General features: G+C 44.4%; 1 protein-coding gene across 1 annotated transcript in view; it reads right to left on the bottom strand.

Annotated features, from left to right (window-relative positions):
• SLCO4A1 (solute carrier organic anion transporter family member 4A1) overlaps positions 1-19,524 on the bottom strand; it is a 35,438-nt gene extending 15,914 nt beyond the window's left edge. The window contains exons 1-6 of the mRNA XM_087720569.1: positions 18,655-19,524; positions 16,734-16,824; positions 10,789-10,910; positions 7,298-7,409; positions 1,422-1,576; positions 139-334 (exon numbers count right to left, since the gene is read on the bottom strand). Coding sequence (XP_087576695.1) covers positions 139-334; positions 1,422-1,576; positions 7,298-7,409; positions 10,789-10,910; positions 16,734-16,824; positions 18,655-19,474 — 1,496 coding nt within the window. The 5' untranslated portion in view covers positions 19,475-19,524. The remainder of the gene's footprint in view (positions 1-138; positions 335-1,421; positions 1,577-7,297; positions 7,410-10,788; positions 10,911-16,733; positions 16,825-18,654) is intronic.
• Between the last annotated feature and the right edge of the window lie 457 nt (positions 19,525-19,981).

Raw genomic sequence — 19,981 nt, 5'->3', positions numbered from 1 at the left:
CCATTGCAATGTACCGGTTGCAACGGGAGCTGAAACCCACCACTGGAGGTAGGTAGATTTATAATGTGATATTTTCCCTTTTGCAGCTTTTTTGGGGAGTCGCCTCCTTTGCAAAGAAATTGTTCTTTCCCTGCTTACCTTCCGTCGTGCATCTGGGTGACTCCAGCCATGGGCATGTTGGGGCAATCAATGAAAAAGATAAAAATTGCCAGCAGGCTCGACATGGTGCACATAAAACAAAACTTGATGATCCCTGAGCAGCGCAGCTTAAATTTGTTGACGATGAAGCCTCCGAGGAAAGTGCCCCCACCTCCGGCTGGAACCACAAGGTAGCCTTCCAAAGGAGAGGAAACAGATCCGTCATTTTCAAATCTAATTCTTTGTTATTTAAATCACATTCAATTTCATTTACAAGCTTAGTATTACCTTATTTTTCGGAGTATAAGAAACACTGAAGTATAAGACGCACCTTAGTTTTGGGGGAGGAAAATGGGGGGGGATTTCTGCCTACCAGGTATTCATCTGGGTATCATCATTAGTCTGGTTAGCCTCAAAAACATAAGTGTGCTGATTTTGGGTATGCATGCTTTGTATCCTCTGGACTATGAGTTCCAAGTGGGGCCACACGCATTAATAATCACTTACAATCATTACAAACAATCATTATTGAAGGCAAACGAGAAGTCTATTTGGACCAAAAAGGAGTACACTTCCCTGTTCTGGCCCCCCTCCATCCGGTAATGAACGCAGACACAGGCTTTGCTGTTTGCCACTCTTTATTCACAACAGTTATAATCCTGTTGGCTGAAAGCCCACACATGACTCACTGGCAAGAAGTTGGCAGCAACGCAGACTCCGAACAGACATGGGAACACAAGGCAGACCAGACAAGGAGTTCTTCAGATTAGTACGAATGGGTGTGTCCTGCAAAAGGACTCCTCCCAAAGTCTCTTCTTATATACTCTCTTGGGAGGGGCCAAGCCACCACCTGGGCTTGATTATCTCTTATGAGTCTGTGTCCGTAACTGCTGCCTCCGTTTCTCCGCCCTCCATTGCCTGGCATCAGGGACAAACTCCCTTTGATCTTCCTCACTGCTCCATGCCTCAGGCGCCTCCTGGTGGCCAACCAGCCTCTCTGGTCCCTGCTCTGAGTCAGAACCCTGCCCAGGGTCCTCCACATCTTCCATAGTCGACTCATAGGGTTCCTCGCTATTGGAGTCCATCGGCAGCTCTAACGGCTCCTACTGGGCCGCAACACTTCCCTATCTAAACTCTATCTGAGATCATCAACCAGCATGATCGATGCTATTTCTATTCTGGAAACTTGGAGCAGTGATAATAGCAAATTATCTGAAGGAGCTGGGCTCAGCTAATGGGGATTAAACTGCCCTAACACTTCATTCAGCGACTTTTTTTCTTACCAAACAAAGTTGCTGCTTCAGAGGCACTTAAGCTGAATTGGGATTCAAGGAATTTGGGGCCAAAAGTTGACATCCCAGCAATCAAGGTAGCTTCTGTAGCTCCAGCTAAGCAGAGGAAGATGAAAGTTGGGTTCTTCAATAGCAGCCAAAGTGACCTTTAGGATCCAAAAAACCCAAAAAGGAACAAATTATTTAGTGTAAATACTATGTTCCAAGCCAGATGTGCAAGCATTAATAAGGTGATTTCTATTTATTTTAGTTGATTCTTTTTTTTTTTAGCAAAGTTTTCCTGAGGATTATAAAACAAACAAAAGTGCGTCTAGTCAAGGCTATGGTTTTCCCAGAACAATTAATCAGTGGAACAGCTTGCCTCCAGAAGTTATGAATGCCCCAACACTGGAAGTCTTTAAGAAGATGTTGGATAGCCATTTGTCTGGCTGTGAAAGTTGGACCATAAGGACGGCTGAGTGCCAAAGAATTGAGGCCTTTGAATTAGGGTGCAGGAGAAGACTCCTGTGAGACCCTTGGACTTCAAGATGATCCAACCGGTCAGTCCTAGAGGAGATCAACCCTGACTGTCTTTAGAAGGCCAGATCCTGAAGAAGAAACTCAAATACTTTGGCCACCTAATGAAAAGGAAGGACTCCCTGGAGAAGAGCCTCATGCTGGGAATGATTGAGGGCAAAAGAAGAAGGGAACGACAAGGAGAGATGCAACTTAGAACTGAGGAGAAATTTCCTGACAGGTAGAACAATTAATCAGTGGAACAGCTTGCCTCCAAAAGTTGTGAATGCTCCAACACTGGAAGTCTTTAAGAAGATGTTGGATAGCCATTTGTCTGGAATGGTCTAGGGTTTCCTGCCTAGGCAGGGGGTTGGACTAGAAGACCTCCAAGGTCCCTTCCAACTCTGCTATTGTATTATTATTATTGTATTGTATTGACAGAGAACGAGGTGGCTGGATGGAGTCACCAAAGCAGTCGGCGTGAGCTTAAATGGACTCCAGAGGATGGTAGATGACAGGAAGGTCTGGAGGAATGTTGTCCATGGGGTCACGATGGGTGGGACACAACTTCGCAACTAACAACAACAACAAATAATCCTATATTCTTCATGGCATATTCTCTAAATTTCTTATAATTAAAAAAATAATTGTTATCTTTTAAAAATCTGTCCCTCCATTCTGGTTAGTTGGATATCAATAGCTAGAACAGGGATATCCAACATTGGCCACTTGAAGACCTGTGGACTTCAACTCCCAGAATTCCACAGCCATGGTGACTGGGGAATTCTGGGAATTGAAGTCTGGAAGTCTTAAAGTAGTCAAGGTTGGACAATCCTGTTCTAGAAGAACATTAGAACAAAGAATGAAATAGAAACCAGGCAATGTAGGACAGATTTTCACGACTTTCTCCAGGAAGACGGAATTACAAAACTGGAGCTATCAAACTTTGAGAATCCTAAAAATTGCAGTCCCAAATTATTTATGATGGAAAACAATGATTGGAGGCAGGAAGGAATTCTGAAAAAGATGGAGAGCAAAAGAAATTGCAGCAGATCTCACATCTGGGAATTATTTGCACATCTTCTAGGAAATGGTTCTAGTTGCAATGCTTTGTCCTAACTACAAAAAAGTCCCAGGGAGCTGCAAACTTCAAAGCCTAAATAATGGGTATATTTGCTTGACATAGTGACTCAGAAAACAACAACTATATTTTAATTTGTGTGTTGTGCAAATCTACTCGTCAGGCCTGCAGCCATCTTTTCTTTTGGATCTTTGGCCTGCCACACTTTCTATTATTCTACTATGCCTTTTCTATTGTGGGGGAAATGGGAGAGGGGAATTGTACGGAGTGAGATCCAATGTAGCCATAACAAAATTCTTTCTAGAAAGCCAAGGTCATCCTTTGTCTCTGCACCTCTGCACCTCTGCACCTGACTGGAACTGGATGGGTGAAGCTGTCAGCATGACAGTGGGAGATTGGGCGATGTGATGGACTTATGGGTGTGGGGGCAAGATCTTGAACTTTCAACTGGGTGGGGGAAACTGGGAAGCTTTCAGATTGGAGTTTTCCCAGATGTGGCAACATGGCTCCCTTAATAAATTGGAACGTTGAGGAATGTTTTGCCTTGGACTCTGATTTAATTTGAGATGCTATTTGGAACCCTGACATTAAATCTTTTTACGAGAGTGTAGTATCTTCCTCCTCCATCATCAAAAATCATTAGCTCCAAGAAAAATCCCCAAATCCAAGTAAAATGCCCCTCCAAAAATCATCTCTGGATGAGGTGGGCTGTAAATAAATAAATAAATAGTCTTTATTATTGAAGTGTTCAGGGGGGAAAAAAACACAGTCCTGGGAATAGAGAAATGTCTCTTGCAGAAAATTGCTTCCTGGAAGACAAAATCAATAATTTGTGCGCCAACTCCCTTGGGACATGCTGTAGCAGCTATTCAGCAATGTTTTCTCACACAAGTGCTTTCCCAGAAGTGAGAATGACCTAGGAACCCAACCCAACAGTTGGTAAGATGTCTGTTATTTCTAGACAGTTACGGTAAATCTGGTGAAGAAGAAGAAGAAAAAAAAACCTGATCTAAAATGCAATTTGTGGTTCTTTCTTCTGCTTTACTGAAGGGGTTTTTCCCCATGTTCACTAGCAGGAAATTAGAAAGAGAAGAAAATTAACCAGACAATGTATGCCACACAATAACTCTTTCTGTATGAATAGTTAAAGGTATCAGGAAATGGAGAATTTTAACTGGGTTGTGTTTTGGTGCTCTCTAAGCTTGGTTTTAGAGCTGAGGTGGCGCAGTGGTTAGAGTGCAGCACTGCAGGCTACTTCAGCTGACTGCAGTTCTGCAGTTCGGCTGTTCAAATCTCACCGGCTCAAGGTTGACTAAGCCTTCCATCCTTCCGAGGTGGGTAAAATGAGGACCCGGATTGTTGTTGGGGGAGATATGCTGACTCTGTAAACCGCTTAGAGAGGGCTGAAAGACCTATGAAGCGGTATATAAGTCTAACTGCTATTGCTATTGCTATTTTCTTCCTCTTGCAGATGTTTTATTACCCAAACTAGGTAACATTTTCAGTGCTGGAATGTGGACTATTAGTAGGAAATGTGGCTGAGTTCATGCCAACTAAACCTATTTTGTGACTTCTATACTGTGTTGGAAACAAGCCACTATCTTAGCATCTTGTGTGGACCAGGCCATATTAAACCACAATGAGGGATATTTCTTTATGCACATCATGTTAAATGAATAAAACAATATATAGCCATGATGGCAAACCTATGGCATGCGTGCCACAGTTGGCATACAGGGCTCTCTCTGTGGGCATGCCAGTCGTCACCCTAGCCCAGCTCCACCACGCACACACATGTGCCTACCACTGGACAGCTGGTCTTCGGGTCTCTGGCGTGCATGCATGGGAGCGGGGTGCGTGTGGAAGGCATGCACGTTCATGTGTGGGGGGGAGGGTGTTACAAGCATTGCATTTTGGGGCCTCACATGGCACCCCCACACCCCGTTTCGGCTTCTACATGGGTGCAGGAGGCCTTCCAGGCCCAAAATGGGGTGCAGCAGGGCGCATGCGCATTGCATTATGGGTTCAGAAACACAGGTGCTTTTGGCACATGACAACAAAAAGGTTAGCCCCCATTGAGATATATCTATATCTATATCTATATCTATATCTATATCTATATCTATATCTATATCTATATCTATATCTATATCTATATCTATATCTATATCTATATCTATATCTATATCTATATCTATATCTATCTATCTATCTATCTATCTATCTATCTATCTATCTATCATCTATCTATCTATCTATCTACACATACATACACACACACACACACACACACACACACATACATAAGTTTAAGATTAAACATGATGTATAAACCCAACTGCATAGTTAGTATTGGAATAAGGAAATAATTTATGAGTGGTTTTGCAGATGGCTTCCTAATGCAAAGATCTCAGTTTCATCCTTTCATTCAGTAAAAGTTGGATTAATATTTGGAGGAAAAAGAGGTCAAAGTCACAACATAACATTTAACATCAAAGCTAATTGCCAATTAGGTCTTGGGCAGCGTTTCAAGGGAGATAAAAGGTGGGTGCTTCTCAGCATTACCCTAAAAGACTGTGGCAGACTTCTGTCAGACTCTTTACAAACTATTTGTGACTCATTACGAGCTGTGAATGAACATAATTCAGAGCCATTGAAATAAAAAGAGGGTTTTGGGGGACTACGCATGTGCCTTTTACTGTCTCAGGAAGCCTAGGTCAGAACATAAAGTCTACGCTTCTGAGTTTAGCTCAGTTCAGATTTCTGGGCTATCCTATTTTGCCCCCCCCCCCAAAAAAAAACACTGATGATTCTCTGTCTTTAGGAGCAGCCGCTCACAAGTTGTGTACAATGAAGATATAGCACAGAATTATTTCAGTCTGTTTTGAAGGCAGCACAAGGGCCTCGGGAATGAAGGATGCATTTGTTTGGATCCTCTTTAGAAGACAATTCAATGCTGTCTTCGGTTTGGTAGCAGACTCATCCGAGGAATAAAACAACAAATTAAACTAGACTAAAGGGACGTCATGACTCAGCATGTTGAAGGAACCCAACCACTGGTGATGCTTATACATCTGTAGATGTTCAATAAACAAATAAATACATAAGTAAATAGAATAGACTAGAATAACGGAGGTGGAAGGGACCTTGGAGGTCTTCTAGTCCAACCCCCTGCCTAGACCGCAAACCTACACTCACTTCAGACAAATGGTTATCCAACCTCTTCTTAAAAACTTCCAGTGTTGGAGCATCAACAACATCAGTTTTTATGCCTAAGGTGAATTCACAGCCTCCTGGTGATTGGCCCAAAGTCACCCAGCTGGCTTTAATACAATACAATACCATAGCAGAGTTGGAAGGGACCTTGGAGGTCTTCTAGTCCAACCCCCTGACTAGGCAGGAAACCCTACACCACTTCAGACAAATAGCTATCCAACATCTTCTTAAAAACTTCCAGTGTTGGGGCATTCACAACTTCTGGAGGCAATTTCTGTTCCACTGATTAATTGTTCTAACTGTCAGGAAATTTCTCCTCATTTCTAAGTTGCTTCTCTCCTTGATTAGTTTTCACCCATTGCTTCTTGTCCTGCCCTCACGTGCCTTGGATAACAGCATGCCTCTTCTTTGTGGCAACCCCTGAGATATTGGAACACTGCTATCATGTCTCCCCTAGTCCTTCTTTCTATTAAATTAGACATACCCAGTTTCTGCAACCGTTCTTCATATGTTTTAGTCTCCAGTCCCCTAATCTTCTTTGTTGCTCTTCTCTGCACTCTTTCTGGAGTCTCCATATCTTTTCTACATCGTGGTGACCAAAACTGAATGCCGTATTAGCAATAGCAATAGCAATAGCAATAGCAGTAGACTTATATACCGCTTCATAGGCCTTTCAGGCCTCTCTAAGCGGTTTACAGAGAGTCAGCATATTGCCCCCAACAAGTGTGGCCTTACCAAGGCCTTATAAAGTGGTATTAACTCTTCACGTGATCTTGATTCTATCCCTCTGTTTATGCAGCCTAGAACTGTGTTGGCTTTTTTGGCAGCTGCTGTACACGGCTGGCTCCTATTTAAATGGTTGTCCACTAGGACTCCAAGATCCCTCTCCCAGTTCCTACTATTGAGCAAGGTACTACCTATATACTGCACCTGTGCAGTATATGTATGTGTCAGCTTGTCACCCTACCAAGGATGGGTTGCTGCTGGCATTACTGCCGGTTCGGCGTGCAAAAAATACCCCAAAGTCACATTCAGTACAAATGTTTATAAATGATTAAAAAAAGGAAGTTCTTACTGTGGCAGGTCTTTGACTGTCTTTCCGAAATCAGGATCCGAGGCTGTTTTATGGCTGCCATCTTTTGATTGGTGGGTTTCCGAAACTCGCATGACTATGTAACGCTGGGATCCTAAGAGAGCAAATGTTTCAATAAGATCTTTGATTTGTGACTCATCAGCTGGATCATCTGAGCATATCAATGCTCCCATCAACAACCAATCTCCTGAGGTTTCTGCTATGCCTTCTCTTCAAATCAAGTTGTCAATTCTTTAACAATGATTATTTATTTCTTTTATTTGGATTTCTTAGCTAAACTTCAACTTTAACCATTTAAAGTTAAACCTCCTATACTTACCACCTCTTACAATACTAGACAACACAGTATCAACCGTAGAGACCTTCAAATTTCTAGATTTTATCGTATCTCAAGACTTAAAAATGGACACCTGACATCAAAAGCATCATCAAAAACGCACAACAAAGCGTGTTCTTTCTGCGCCAACTCAGGAAGCTCAAACTGTCCAAAGAGCTGCTGATTCAATTCTACAGAGGAATTATTGAGTCTGTCATCTGCACCTCTATAACTGTCTGGTTTGGCTCTGCAATCCAACAAGACAGACACAGACTTCAACAGATAACTAGCATTGCAGAAAAGGAAATTGCTACCAATCTGCCTTCCATTAAGGACCTGTACACTGGGGAGTAAAAATGGGGGCTGTGAAAATATTTACAGACCCCTCGCATCCTGGGCATAAATTGTTTCAACTATTTATTTATTTATTTATTTATTTATTTATTTATTTATTTATTTATTTGTTTGTTTGTTTGTTTGTTTGTTTGTTTGTCTGTTTGTTTGTTTGATTGATTGATTTATAGGCCGCCCAATCCTGGAGGACCCTCAAAACGATGCTATAGAGCATTGCACACCAGAACAACCAGACGCAAGGACATTTTTCCCTGAATGCCAACCCTTTGGTAAACAACTAATCCCCATAACACTGTCAAATTATTTACTAAGGCTATTTGTATTATTCTTCTCTTCTTTCCTAGTACCTATCTCTTTCCACTTATGACTATAACCACTGTTGCTTGTAGCTTTAAATTTTATATTGTTTCATTTGTTTCCTAGTATAATTCGATTGCTTATTAATAATCTATGATGATCACTGTTGTATCTTATGATTCTTGATGAATATATTCTATTTTATTTTTCTTTATGCGCTAAAGATGAATTCCTTGTGTGTCCAGTCACACTTGGCCAATAAAGAATTCTATTCTATTCTATTCTATTCTATTCTATTCTATTCTATTCTATTCTATTCTATTCTATTCTATTCTATTCTATTCTATTCCATTCCATTCCATTCCATTCCATTCCATTAAAGGTAATCCTTTTGAAAGAGCTAGATGAGTATTTGGAGTTTAGCTAGCATGATTTACCAACAGCCAAACACCCCAAGTATTTTGTGTAGTTTGTCATAGCAGTTTAGGAGTTAAGCTACTGTGCTTTGCAAAATTTGATTTATAGCTTAGTATGCTCAGTAAATAAAACTTACCACTGGGGATTTATTCAGCAAATTATGCTTATAATTAGAACCATTTATTGCAACCTGTATACTCTGACAAAGTCTATGTTGCATTCTGATGCACAAAGGACTTAGCCAAGTGGGCTATATACCATCAGTTTCTACTCAGGGTACTATTTGATAGGCTGATCATTTGTAAGGGTACTATACTCCTGCAAACTTCTGCCAACATTGTCCCTTTAAGGTAGTCCATCTATAAATGTTTACACTTTTTCCAATCTTATCATCTTGAGAGCTTTCAACGGAAGACCTCAGGGACAAACTTACAATCCTTGGCAAGCAAAAGTTACAGCCTTCTTCAGCAGTCCCATTTGAATGTCCACCAGAGGTGGTATTCAGCAGGTTCTGACCAGTTCTGGAGAACCAGTAGTGGAAATTTTGAGTAGTTCGGAGAACCGGTAAATACCATCTCTGACTGGCCCCGCCCCCATCTATTCTCTGCCTCCCGAGTCCCAGCTGATCGGGAGGGAATGGGGATTTTGCAGTATCCTTCCCCTTCCATGCCCACCAAGCCATGCCACAGAACCGGTAGTAAACTTTTTTGAATCCCACCACTACTCAATTTTGGACAAAAATGTTAATTAATTTTATGCTTGCAATATAGCAATAGCACTTGTGCTTCTATACTGCTTCCCAGTGCTTCACAGCCCTCTCTAAGCTGTTTACAGTCAGCCTATTGCCCCCCCCCCCCCCAAAAAAAATCTGGCTCCTCATTTTACCCACCGTGGAAGGCTGGAAGGCTGAGTCAACCTTGACACCTGATCAAGAGCTTCGCAACCAGCATGCATTTACAATGATTGCAACATCCATATGATTGCCATTTGTGACCTTCCTAGCTGGTTTCTAACAGGCAAAGACCATGGAGAAAGCTGGATTTGCTTGATGATCCCATCATTCCCTTAACCACAGCAAAAAGGGTGTGAAATCAAGGAGAAATTAAAATTAGCAACCACATTATTTGGTGATGGGAGTTCCAGTCTTAATTTTAGTTGTAAGTTGAGAACCATCTGTATTTACATCCTTAAAATACAATGGATAGAATTTCTTCTTCTTCTTCCTCCTCCTCCTCTTTTACCTTTCCTTCTCCTTCTTCCTCCTCCTCTTCTTCCTCTTTCTCCTCTTCTACTTCCTCTTCCTCCTCCTCCTCCTCCTCTTCTTCTCCTCCTCCTCCTCTTTTCCCTTTCCTTCTTCTTCTTCTTCTTCCTCCTCCTCCTCTTCTTCTCTCTTCCTCTTCCTCCTCCTTTTCTACTTCCTCTTCCTCCTCCTTCTCTCTTCTTCTTCTTCTTCTTCTTCTTCTTCTTCTTCTTCTTCTTCTTCTTCTTCTTCTCCTTCTCCTTCTCCTTCTCCTTCTCCTCCTTGTCCTCCTCCTCCTCCTCCTTCTTCTCCTTCTCCTTCTCCTTGGAAAAACTTGCCTCCAGAAGTTGTGAATGCTCCAACACTGGAAGTTTTTAGGAAGATGTTGAATAACTATTTATCTGAAATGGTATAGGGTTTCCTGCCTAGGCAGGGGGTTGGACTACAAGACCTCCAAGGTCCCTTCCAACTCTTGTTATTCTATTCTATTCTACTGTATTCTATTTTAATATTCTATTCTATTTCCATTCTTCTTCTTTTCTTCTTCTTCTCCTCCTCCTCCATCATCATATTTTAACCTTTCTAAATAACAGTATGCCCATAAAGTTTAACTCAATTGCATAAATAGTATTGCATTAAAATCTGCATTGACCCTATTGCCATTCGTTGAATAGATTTACCAAATGTTTTTATAAGCAAATCCAAACAGGGATATCTTTGCATTTTTTTTAAAAAAGGACTGCTATTATACCACCTTGTACCCTTGATGGGAAGGAGAAGCAGCTATTTGGCAGGTTTCCAAACCTGAAAAGAATCTGAAAGAATTTGGTTGGGATTCAGTTCACGTACCTGGGAGTCGGTGAGGGTACCCCAAAATGGGTACCGAAATCAAGAGGGAACCGGCGCCAGCGCCTAGGAATCCAATCCACCATGCTCCAACCCACAGGGAATTGTCGGGTGTAATATCGATTCTGGGAATAAAGCCAGGAAAAAAAGCCATAAACTTCCAGAAATCTAATCAAATCGGTCTCTCTTAACTTGGAGACAAAGCGAATTCAAACAAGTGTGAAATGTAGCTGTTTCTTTCTTCAAAGATATATTAGTTCCTTAATTGCTTGGGAGAAACGTTTCAAGTGAGACGTTGTTTTCGTAAGGGTTACAAACTGGGCACCAACGGAAAAAATAAATCAAAGTCGTTGTACTTTGCTTTAGACAGAGCTAAAGGATAATGACAATAACAACAATGAGGCGCGCACACATACATGCATGCAAACCAAATGAGAGTGAGTCTCGGACTAGCTTTTCCCACCCGGCTAAAGACTTGTTGGGACTGCATTTGACAACCGGAGATAGCAATAACAACTGTTTTCATGATAATCACAGTTCCAAGGATAAGAAAAAGAAAGAAAACTAACTGTGTAAAGTTTCCAGATCGACTTCCAGATCTAGGGCTCCCTTTCTACGACCATTTACTCCCTTAATTCAGCACAGAGTCAGGGCGACTGGAGGGAGCTGAGCATTAGCTGGCTGGATGCCCTTCCCGATGCCTATGTGAAGTTCACAGCAAATATTTTCTTTCTTTGTGCTTGAGGAGAGAAATCTCTGCTGCCACCTAGGATTGAACTCTCAACCTTCCGAGTGGGAGGCGAGCGTCTTCACCACTAGGCCGCCATGCCACTCAGATGGACATCTAGGACTAAACTAAGCATTTTAAAGATCCCCTTGCTGGCTCTTAAGCTACTCATGAAGTGGCAGAACAGAGGAGATCTTTTAATGTCATGTCAACCTTGGGACTCTCCTGACTGAAGCCATTTTGTCTACTTCAGTTTTGCCACACTGGAGCTGAGGATCGGGGAGGGGGGATTTGAGAGAGAGGGATTTTTGTAGCCAAAACAAAATCTTTTCTCTTAGGAACCAAGGACATTCTCACACCTGGTTGGAAGAAGGCGGAGTGATGCCACCTGGCTGTCGGACTGCACGATGATTGGACCACGTGACTGACTGTTTTTGAGAAAATATTTTACTTTTCATGAGGTGAAAACTGTGGGAGTTTCAGAGTTGGTTTTCACCAAGTATGTGCCAATAAGATATCTCCAATGCAATTAATATTTGAGGAACTCAATTGCCTCGGAGTCTTGCTTGCAATAGATTTATTACTTGGAACCCTGCCATGTAATCAGATAAAAGACTCAAGTGGCTATATGGTAGGAAAGTGAGAATGACAAATTAGAAAAAGAAAGGAAAATGAAAGATGCCACTCAGGAAAAAATGTCTAAGGCTAATTGGAGGACTTTAAGCTTACAGGCAATCCTCAAATTATGACCATTTGTTTAGTGATAGTTTTAAGTGACACCCGCACTGAAAAAAGTGACTTACAACCAGTCCTTGCACATGTGATCATTGCAGTGGCCTTGTGGTCACTTCAGTGGTGGGTTGCTCCCGGTTCGGCCCGGTTTGGCTGAACTGGTAGTAGTGGTGGTAGGAGGCCCCGCCCACCGACCCAGACACTTCTGTGCATGCGCAGAAGTGTTGCGCATGCCCGGGAACGTGCCCAATATAGTAAAAATATTTGCAACCCACCACTGGGTCACATGATCAAAATTTGGGGGGGCTTGGCAAGAGGCATGGATTTATGACAGATGAAGTATCCTGGGGTCACCAGCGACCTGCAGTCACTAGAGGCAGGGGAGGCGTGGCCTCACCAGTCATGAGGAAAAGGAATTTTAAAGAATTTTTAAAAAAATAATTAAAGCCAAGGTAGTTGCTACCAGATTCACAGTGACTTGGAAGAGTGCTTTGTGTTAACCATAGGAGGAGGCCAGAGAAATAGGGGCCTCCTGTGCATAAGGAATTTTTCGCCTTTTAAGAGATAACCAAGGGTTAAAAGGCGAAGAATTCCTTATGCAAATGAGGCACGTGGTTCTCTCGCCTCCTGTAGAGGGCATTTTTAGAGGCTTTTTAGAGTTCTCTGGGAGCAACTAGCTCAGTCTGACAGAGCTCTGGCCTTTCATGAGGGGAGAGCAGGGCAGGGCAGGGAGAAGCAGAGTTGAAATCGTCTCTGAAACAGCTGAAAAAGGTTCATGTGTGGGGAGGGGGGGAGGAATTCAAAAAGTTTGATCGGAAGGCAGCAGGGGAAGAGGGGGGATATGGCAGAGGAGCTGCTTTCAAGCCTTTGGAAAATATATCCAATCCAACTTCTGTGTTTATGTTTGAGAGTGAGTGAATGAGAGAGGGATCGAAGTTCTCTGTGTGCGTGTGTCTGTTTGAGAGAGGAGGGAGAGAGGGAGGAAGGAGGGCGAGGGAGAAGAAAAAAAATGGGAAAACTTATTTTGCAAGGGGGAAAAATGCTGTCGCTTTAAATCGGAACTGAGCGTGCCTGGCTGTGGAATTCTGGGAGTTGAAGTCCACAAGTCTAAAAAGTGCCTCACCAGGCCTAAAGCTGACCGCACATCACTCGGGGTCACCTAATTGCCATTTGTGATTTTCCTAGCCAGCCTCTGACAAGCGAAGTCAGTGGGGAACAAATCCAGTTAACAGACCTGTCATTCACTTAACATCTGTAGTGATTTGTTTAATGAATGCAGCAAAAGGGACAATGAAGTTTGGTGTGACTCATGTTACCAACTGCCTGGCTTAGCAATGGGAGTTCTGGTTCTGAATTGCAGTCGCAAGTTGAGGACTTGTGTAATGAATGAATGAATGAACGTCATTCTGGATAGCGCTGCGTAATTGCCAGGGGAGCTCTAAGCGGTGAATCAGCTGAAGAATTGAATTGGGTGGTTTAGCTTTCTTGTAACACTCTGCTGACTCACATCACTATAGGATACCTTTGATTGTATTCTAAATTAAACCTTGGCCAAGAGTTATTACCATAGTTACCATGACAGTTTGAATGGTGCTCTTTTCCTTTCAACAGAAACTATCTACCCGGTGATGAAAACTTAATAACGAGGCTAAGAATTTCTCCTGGCAACAGTAATACACATAGGAACCAAACCAGAAGTAAACATGCTTCAAAAAATAAAGGAATGAGGCAGTGGTGAAATCTAATTCCCCTTGACATCACCGGTTCTGTGGGTGTGGCTTGTAGGGGGTGTCATGTGACTGGGCGGGCGTGGCCAACTTTTTTTTCACTTTCAGCTATTTTTTTTAGCTTTTTAAAGCATTTTTTCCTCTGCCGGTTCGCTGTTCATTTAGATTGTTTTTTTCCCTAGATTGGTGTTTACCTTGACAACTGAATTCCAGGTGAGTGGACTTCAACTCCCAGAATTCCCTAGCCAACCCTGCTGGATAGGGAACTCTGGGAGTTGAAGTCCACTCATCTTCAAAAGTTAGTGTTGAGAAAAAATTGACTTGAATAGGGGTGTCAAACTCGATTTCATTAAGGGCTGCCTCAGGGTTGTGTTTGACCTCAGGGGGCTGGGGTGGGTGTGGCTGGGCGGGCGTGGCCAGCTCAATTTCACTTGGGTGGGGGCGCCTGTGGTGGCCTGAGTGCTCTACAAGTGAAAATGGGCTCCCGAGCTCCATTTTTGCCTGTGATGGCCTCCTGCAATCCTCCTGCGAAAACAGAGCTCAGGAGCCGGTTGGCAGAGGCAGTACAGGCTGGTCCTTTGCTGTATCCAGGGTGGCCCTGTGGGCCAGATCCAGAGGTGGGTTCCTACCAGTTCTCACCTATTCGGTAGAACCGGTTCATCAAATCTACCGAACCGGTTAGAAGAGGTTCCACCAGTGGACCCGGAAAGCAGGCCACACCTACAGAAGAGGTTCCAAATTTTTTTGAAACCCACCACTGGTCCTTGGATATGATTATTCTACACAATCATGCTCATATTTATAAAACTCAGTGTCTCTGTGAAAGGTAAGGATGACTACTGCGTTTGTGGTGCAATCAGAACATTGCGTGTGTTGAAGTTGTTTTAACGCAAACCAAAGATGCCTTTTAAAAAACAAGTTTACCTCATATTCTTATGAACATGCCAGTGCTGTGTGTGAGGTAATTTAAGGTGGGTCTGACAAGTGTCGTCGGCATCTTCATATCCGGTCACATGGGCGGCAAGCCACTCCCGTCCGGTCACATGGGCGGCAAGCCACTCCCACAAAGGAGGCCACACCCACAGAGTAGGTTCGAACAATTTTTGAAACCCACCACTGGCCAGATCTAAGCACCCCGTGGGCCAGATCCGGCCCCCGGGCCTTGAGTTTGACACCCCTGGCCTAGAAGACGCTTGAACTTGCCTAATGTCTGGACATCCAGATTTACACTGAAATAGATTCATTGGCATCCTTCAGTCTTGAAAGACTATGGTATCGTGCTCTGGAAAGGCTTCCTAAAACAGCATCTGGTGTGGCTAAAAAGTCCAATTTGGGAGTGGCAATCCCTTCCACACTGAGGGCAGATACTTCCTGTCCCCTGCCCACTCCCCAGTTTTTGCTGGGTCCGGGACTGCCTCTGCGTCAGCCAGCCAAATGAGTGTCTCTTCGAATTGGAGAAGGCCATGCTGCATCTTTAGCCCCCAAGCTGAATGATCAGAGATCAAGTTTTCCCAGCTGTTACTGCCCATTCCCAAGGCCTTTAGATCCCCCCCTTGCAGATATCCTTATATCACAGCTGTGGTCTCCCTTTGGGGTGCTTTCCCTGCACTAATTCTCCACGCAGGAGATCTTTCGGGATCCATTCTCACAACATGCCCAAGCCAGCGTAGACGTTGCTGTTTCAATAGAGTAGACTTGCTAGAAATTCCAGCACATTCCAACACTACATTCCAAATATTTGGAGTATTGTCATGCCAGGTGATGCCAAGAACACGTCGGAGACAGCGCATATGAAAGGTGATCAGCTTTCTCTCCTGCCATGCGTAAAGGGTCCAGGACTCCCTACAAGACAGGAGTGTGCCCTGAAACATCTTACTTGAAATACCTGCTTGAAAACGCTGACATTTATTGAAGCTGTTGCGTCCTCCCGACGCAGCCAGCAGCCGCCGCCAGAGCAGGAAGAAGAGCTGATTGGCTCTGGCGCGGCTGCTGGCCGGCAGGAGAATTGCGCTTCCCTGATTGGTTCCCCGCCTGACAGTTGTCAAGTATAAATAGCTGTCAGGCGGGCGTTGTTCTTGTTCTTTGCTTGTTCTGTCAATAACTTCTGTTCCAATAAACCTGTTGAAAGAACCCTCTCCTCAGTGCTTGAATAATTAAAAGAAGCTGCATCCCGATCAGTCTCCGGATACGCTTCAAGGTGCTAGTCGTAACTTATAAAGCCCTTCATGGTATTGGATCTGGGTACTTGAGAGACCGCCTGCTGCCAATTACCTCCCACAGACCCATTAGATCTCACAGGGTTGGCCTCCTCCGGGTGCCATCTACCAGCCAATGCCACCTGGCTATTACCCGGGGGAGGGCCTTTTCTGTGGCAGCTCCAGCCCTCTGGAATGAACTCCCCGCAGGGATTCGGACCCTCACCTCTCTCCAGGCCTTCCGAAAAGCCATCAAAACCTGGCTTTGCCGGCAGGCCTGGGGGTGATGAGTTCCCTCCCCTCTCGACATGTATGGTTGTGCGATTGTTGTCGACTTTTATTATTTGTATTTTGTCTTTTATGTTCCCCCTTTTTTTCCACTTTGAATTGTTCACCGCCCTGAGTCCTCCCGGAGAAGGGCGGCATACAAATAATAAAATACCAATACCAATACCAATCCCTGTTGAGAGTGACTTTGGCTCTACCTGATGGAAGTATATTGAGACAGGGGCAGAAGGGAATTTTCAGGGCTGATGGAAGGAAAGAGAAAGGGGACTAGGAACTTACCGTCTCCCAATTTCAGTGTAAATATTGAGAAAGATGCCTCCAACCAAGTAGCCAGCTGCTGGGCCCAATATGGCAGCGGTGTAGAAAACAGCTGAAAAGAGACAAGACACAACTTTGATATTGGGCAAAGGTCAACATGGAAGATTCGGGTGTTTGCTCAGGCTCAAACTGGGGCAAAGAAGGCCACTGCAGGAGCCTATAACCTTCTCCAAGTTTCCTTCAGTCATTAAGTTGAAAGGTCCGAGGTGGCGCAGTGGTTAGAGTGCAGCACTGCAGGCTACTTCAGCTAACTGCAGTTCTGCAGTTCGGCTGTTCAAATCTCACCGGCTCAAGGTTGACTCAGCCTTCCATCCTTCCGAGGTGGGTAAAATGAGGACCCGGATTGTTGGGGGCAATATGCTGATTCTGTAAACGGCTTAGAGAGGGCTGAAAGCCCTATGAAGCGGTATATAAGTCTAACTGCTATTGCTATCTGGGGGTCTCCAAACTTGGCAACTTTAAGACTTGTGGACTTCAACTCCCAGAATTCCCCAGTGATGATGGCTGACTGGGGATTTCTGGGAGTTGAAGTCCACAAGTCTTAAAAGTTGCCAGGTTTGGAGACCTTTGCTATAATCCAACCCCCTGGGCAATGTAAGGATTGGACTGCATGACCCAGAGGATACATTCCCCATAGGTGGCCGTCAACTGGAGAACCTCTACCGTGGTTTCTTCTCTTGTTCAATGCGGACTGTTTTGCCAATTAACCATCTTCTTCTGAACTGCTTGTTCATTTCAACTGACTGGTTTTGAGTGTGCCCTTGTTTTCAGCAAATACACCTGCTCCCATTGACCTGTGACGGCCTTTTGAACTGCTGCATCAATAGAAGAGAATATCTTAAAACCCTGCCATGAAACCCTTTAAAGTCCTTTATCGCATGGGTTCAGGTTACTTAAAGGACCATCTCACCCCACGAGGATTGGCCTGTACCACTCATGCCGGCAGAGGAGGCATGTTGTGGGTCCTGTTACTGACCGGCTCCAGGAGGAAGGTCTTCTCTGTCATGACTCCAGCCCAGGGGTGGGATTCAACCAGTTAGGGCGAACCAGATGCTAATTTTACATCTGGTTTGCAAGGACTGGCTGCCCCGGGCATCCCTCCCCTCCCAGGAGTCTCCATGTAGCCCATTTTGGATGCCAGGTAAGTGCAGGGCTCATGTGGAGGTTCTGGGAGGGTAAAATACGGGCCTCCCAGAAATCTGAAAATGGGCCTGTTTCTTGGAGATAGACAGGCAGACGGATGGGATGGATGGATGGATGGATGGATGGGATTGGATTGGATTGGATTGGATTGGATTGGATTGGATTGGATTGGATTGGATTGGATTGGATTGGATTGGATGGATTGGATGGATGGATGGATGGATGGATGGATGGATGGATGGATGGATGGATGGATGGATGGATGGATGGATGGATGGATGGATAGATAGATAGATAGATAGATAGATAGATAGATAGATAGATAGATGAGAGATAGACAGACAGACAGACGGATGGGATGGATGCATGGATGGATAGACAGACAGATACACAATCGATAAAATAGATAGATGACAGATAGATAGATAGCAATAGCATTTATATACCACTTTACAGTGCTTTACAGCCCTCTCTAAACAGTTTACAGTTTATATTGCCCTTAACAATTGGGGTCCTCATTTGACCCACTTCGGAAGGATGGAAGGCTGAGTCAACCTTGAGCCTCATGAGATTTGAACTGCCAAATTGCAGGCAGTTGGCAGTCGCAAGAAGTAGCCTGCAGTACTGCACTCTAACCACTGCGCCACCATGGCTCATAGATAGATAGTTAGATAGATAAATAATAAATAAAATGGTATCCTCCTATCCATTCCATCATTCTGTAGACTGCAGAACTTACCAATATACACAGGAGAATAGTTGGACTTGACATTTTCATCCAGATAGGTCACCCCAAGGGTGTAGAGTGGCGTTGCTCCAATCCCATGTAGAAACTGTCCGAGCATGAAGACAAACTGATAATTAGAGAGGGTGGAGACACTTTCTGAACACAACGCACTTTGATTGGAGGAGCACGTGCCAACCTCCTCCGAAAAAGGGACTTCGTATTGGCTGGTGGTGAAGTGAGGCAGGGCAAAAATGAGGGAGCCAATCCCCATGATCAAAACTCCCCAGCCCAGCCACCGCGGTTTATGCCCGTTGCCCCCAAAGTAACTGACAAATGTCAAACACACGCAGGCCGCAATGTCGTAGGAGCTTGCAATCAACCCGCTTTGGTAGCTCTGGAGGTCGAAGCGCCGCTCGATCGACGTAATGACGGTGTTGACAAAGCCGTTGACGGTCATGCCTTGCAGGAAGGAAGCCACACACAGGAAAAAGAGGACTCCTTTGGGGGTGTTGAAAAACTGTAAACAACTTGGGGTGAAGCCGCCCCACCCGCACACCAGGACCTCCCGCTCGGTGGCGACGTATTTGATGCCGCCGCTGAACCCGTTTTCGTTGGGGGATGTCGCCTCACAGAGAGGCTTCATGCAGGAATCCGAAGGACTGTTTGTGTTGGAGTAGAACGCCCCGTTGCTCAAAGGAGTGGGGCAGGGTTCCTGAGGACTGGGGCTGTCAAAAGGAGGGCTGTTCTCCGAGGAATTGGATGCGTTGGAGAAAATAAGCTTGTGGGTACAGTGGTAGCCATTTTCCCCCACCATCTTGTGAGACATTTCCATCCAACGGGGCCAGTTGAGGTTCTCAGATGTCTGTCTGTCTGTCTGTCTGTCTGTCTGTCTGTCTGTCTCTCTCACTTGTCCTTCCTCAAGCGGGCTTGGATCCTTCTGGTGGTGGGCTGAAATCTTGGTCTTCAGAAGGAGGGATTTTGTAGGAAATAGATAAATTAATAGACGGGCCAAGGAGAGATCGTGGAACACTTCATTCTGGGGGGAAAAAAAGAACAGAAGATAAATCAGCAGAATGTCCTAGAATATCAGTCCTCCCGTTGTTGTGGGACCATCACACAGAAGAGGGGATTGATGTATTTTCCAAAGCACCAGAGGGCAGGACAAGAAGTAACAAGTGGAAGCCAGTGATGGGATTTGAATTCCTTTACTACTGTTTCTGTGGACATGGCTTGGTGGGCGTGGCAGGGGAAGGATACTGCAAAATCCCCATTCCCTCCCCACTCCAGGGGAAGGATACTATAAAATCCCCATTCCCTTCCGATCAGCTTGGACTCGAGA

The sequence above is a fragment of the Thamnophis sirtalis genome, unplaced genomic scaffold (assembly GCF_051295495.1).
Source record: "Thamnophis sirtalis isolate CommonGarterSnake01/CBP01778 unplaced genomic scaffold, rThaSir2_p1.2 scaffold_7, whole genome shotgun sequence".
Lineage (NCBI taxonomy): Eukaryota > Metazoa > Chordata > Lepidosauria > Squamata > Natricidae > Thamnophis > Thamnophis sirtalis.
Note: the sequence above shows the minus strand (reverse complement) of the source record. Positions and strands in the feature narration are given on the sequence as shown.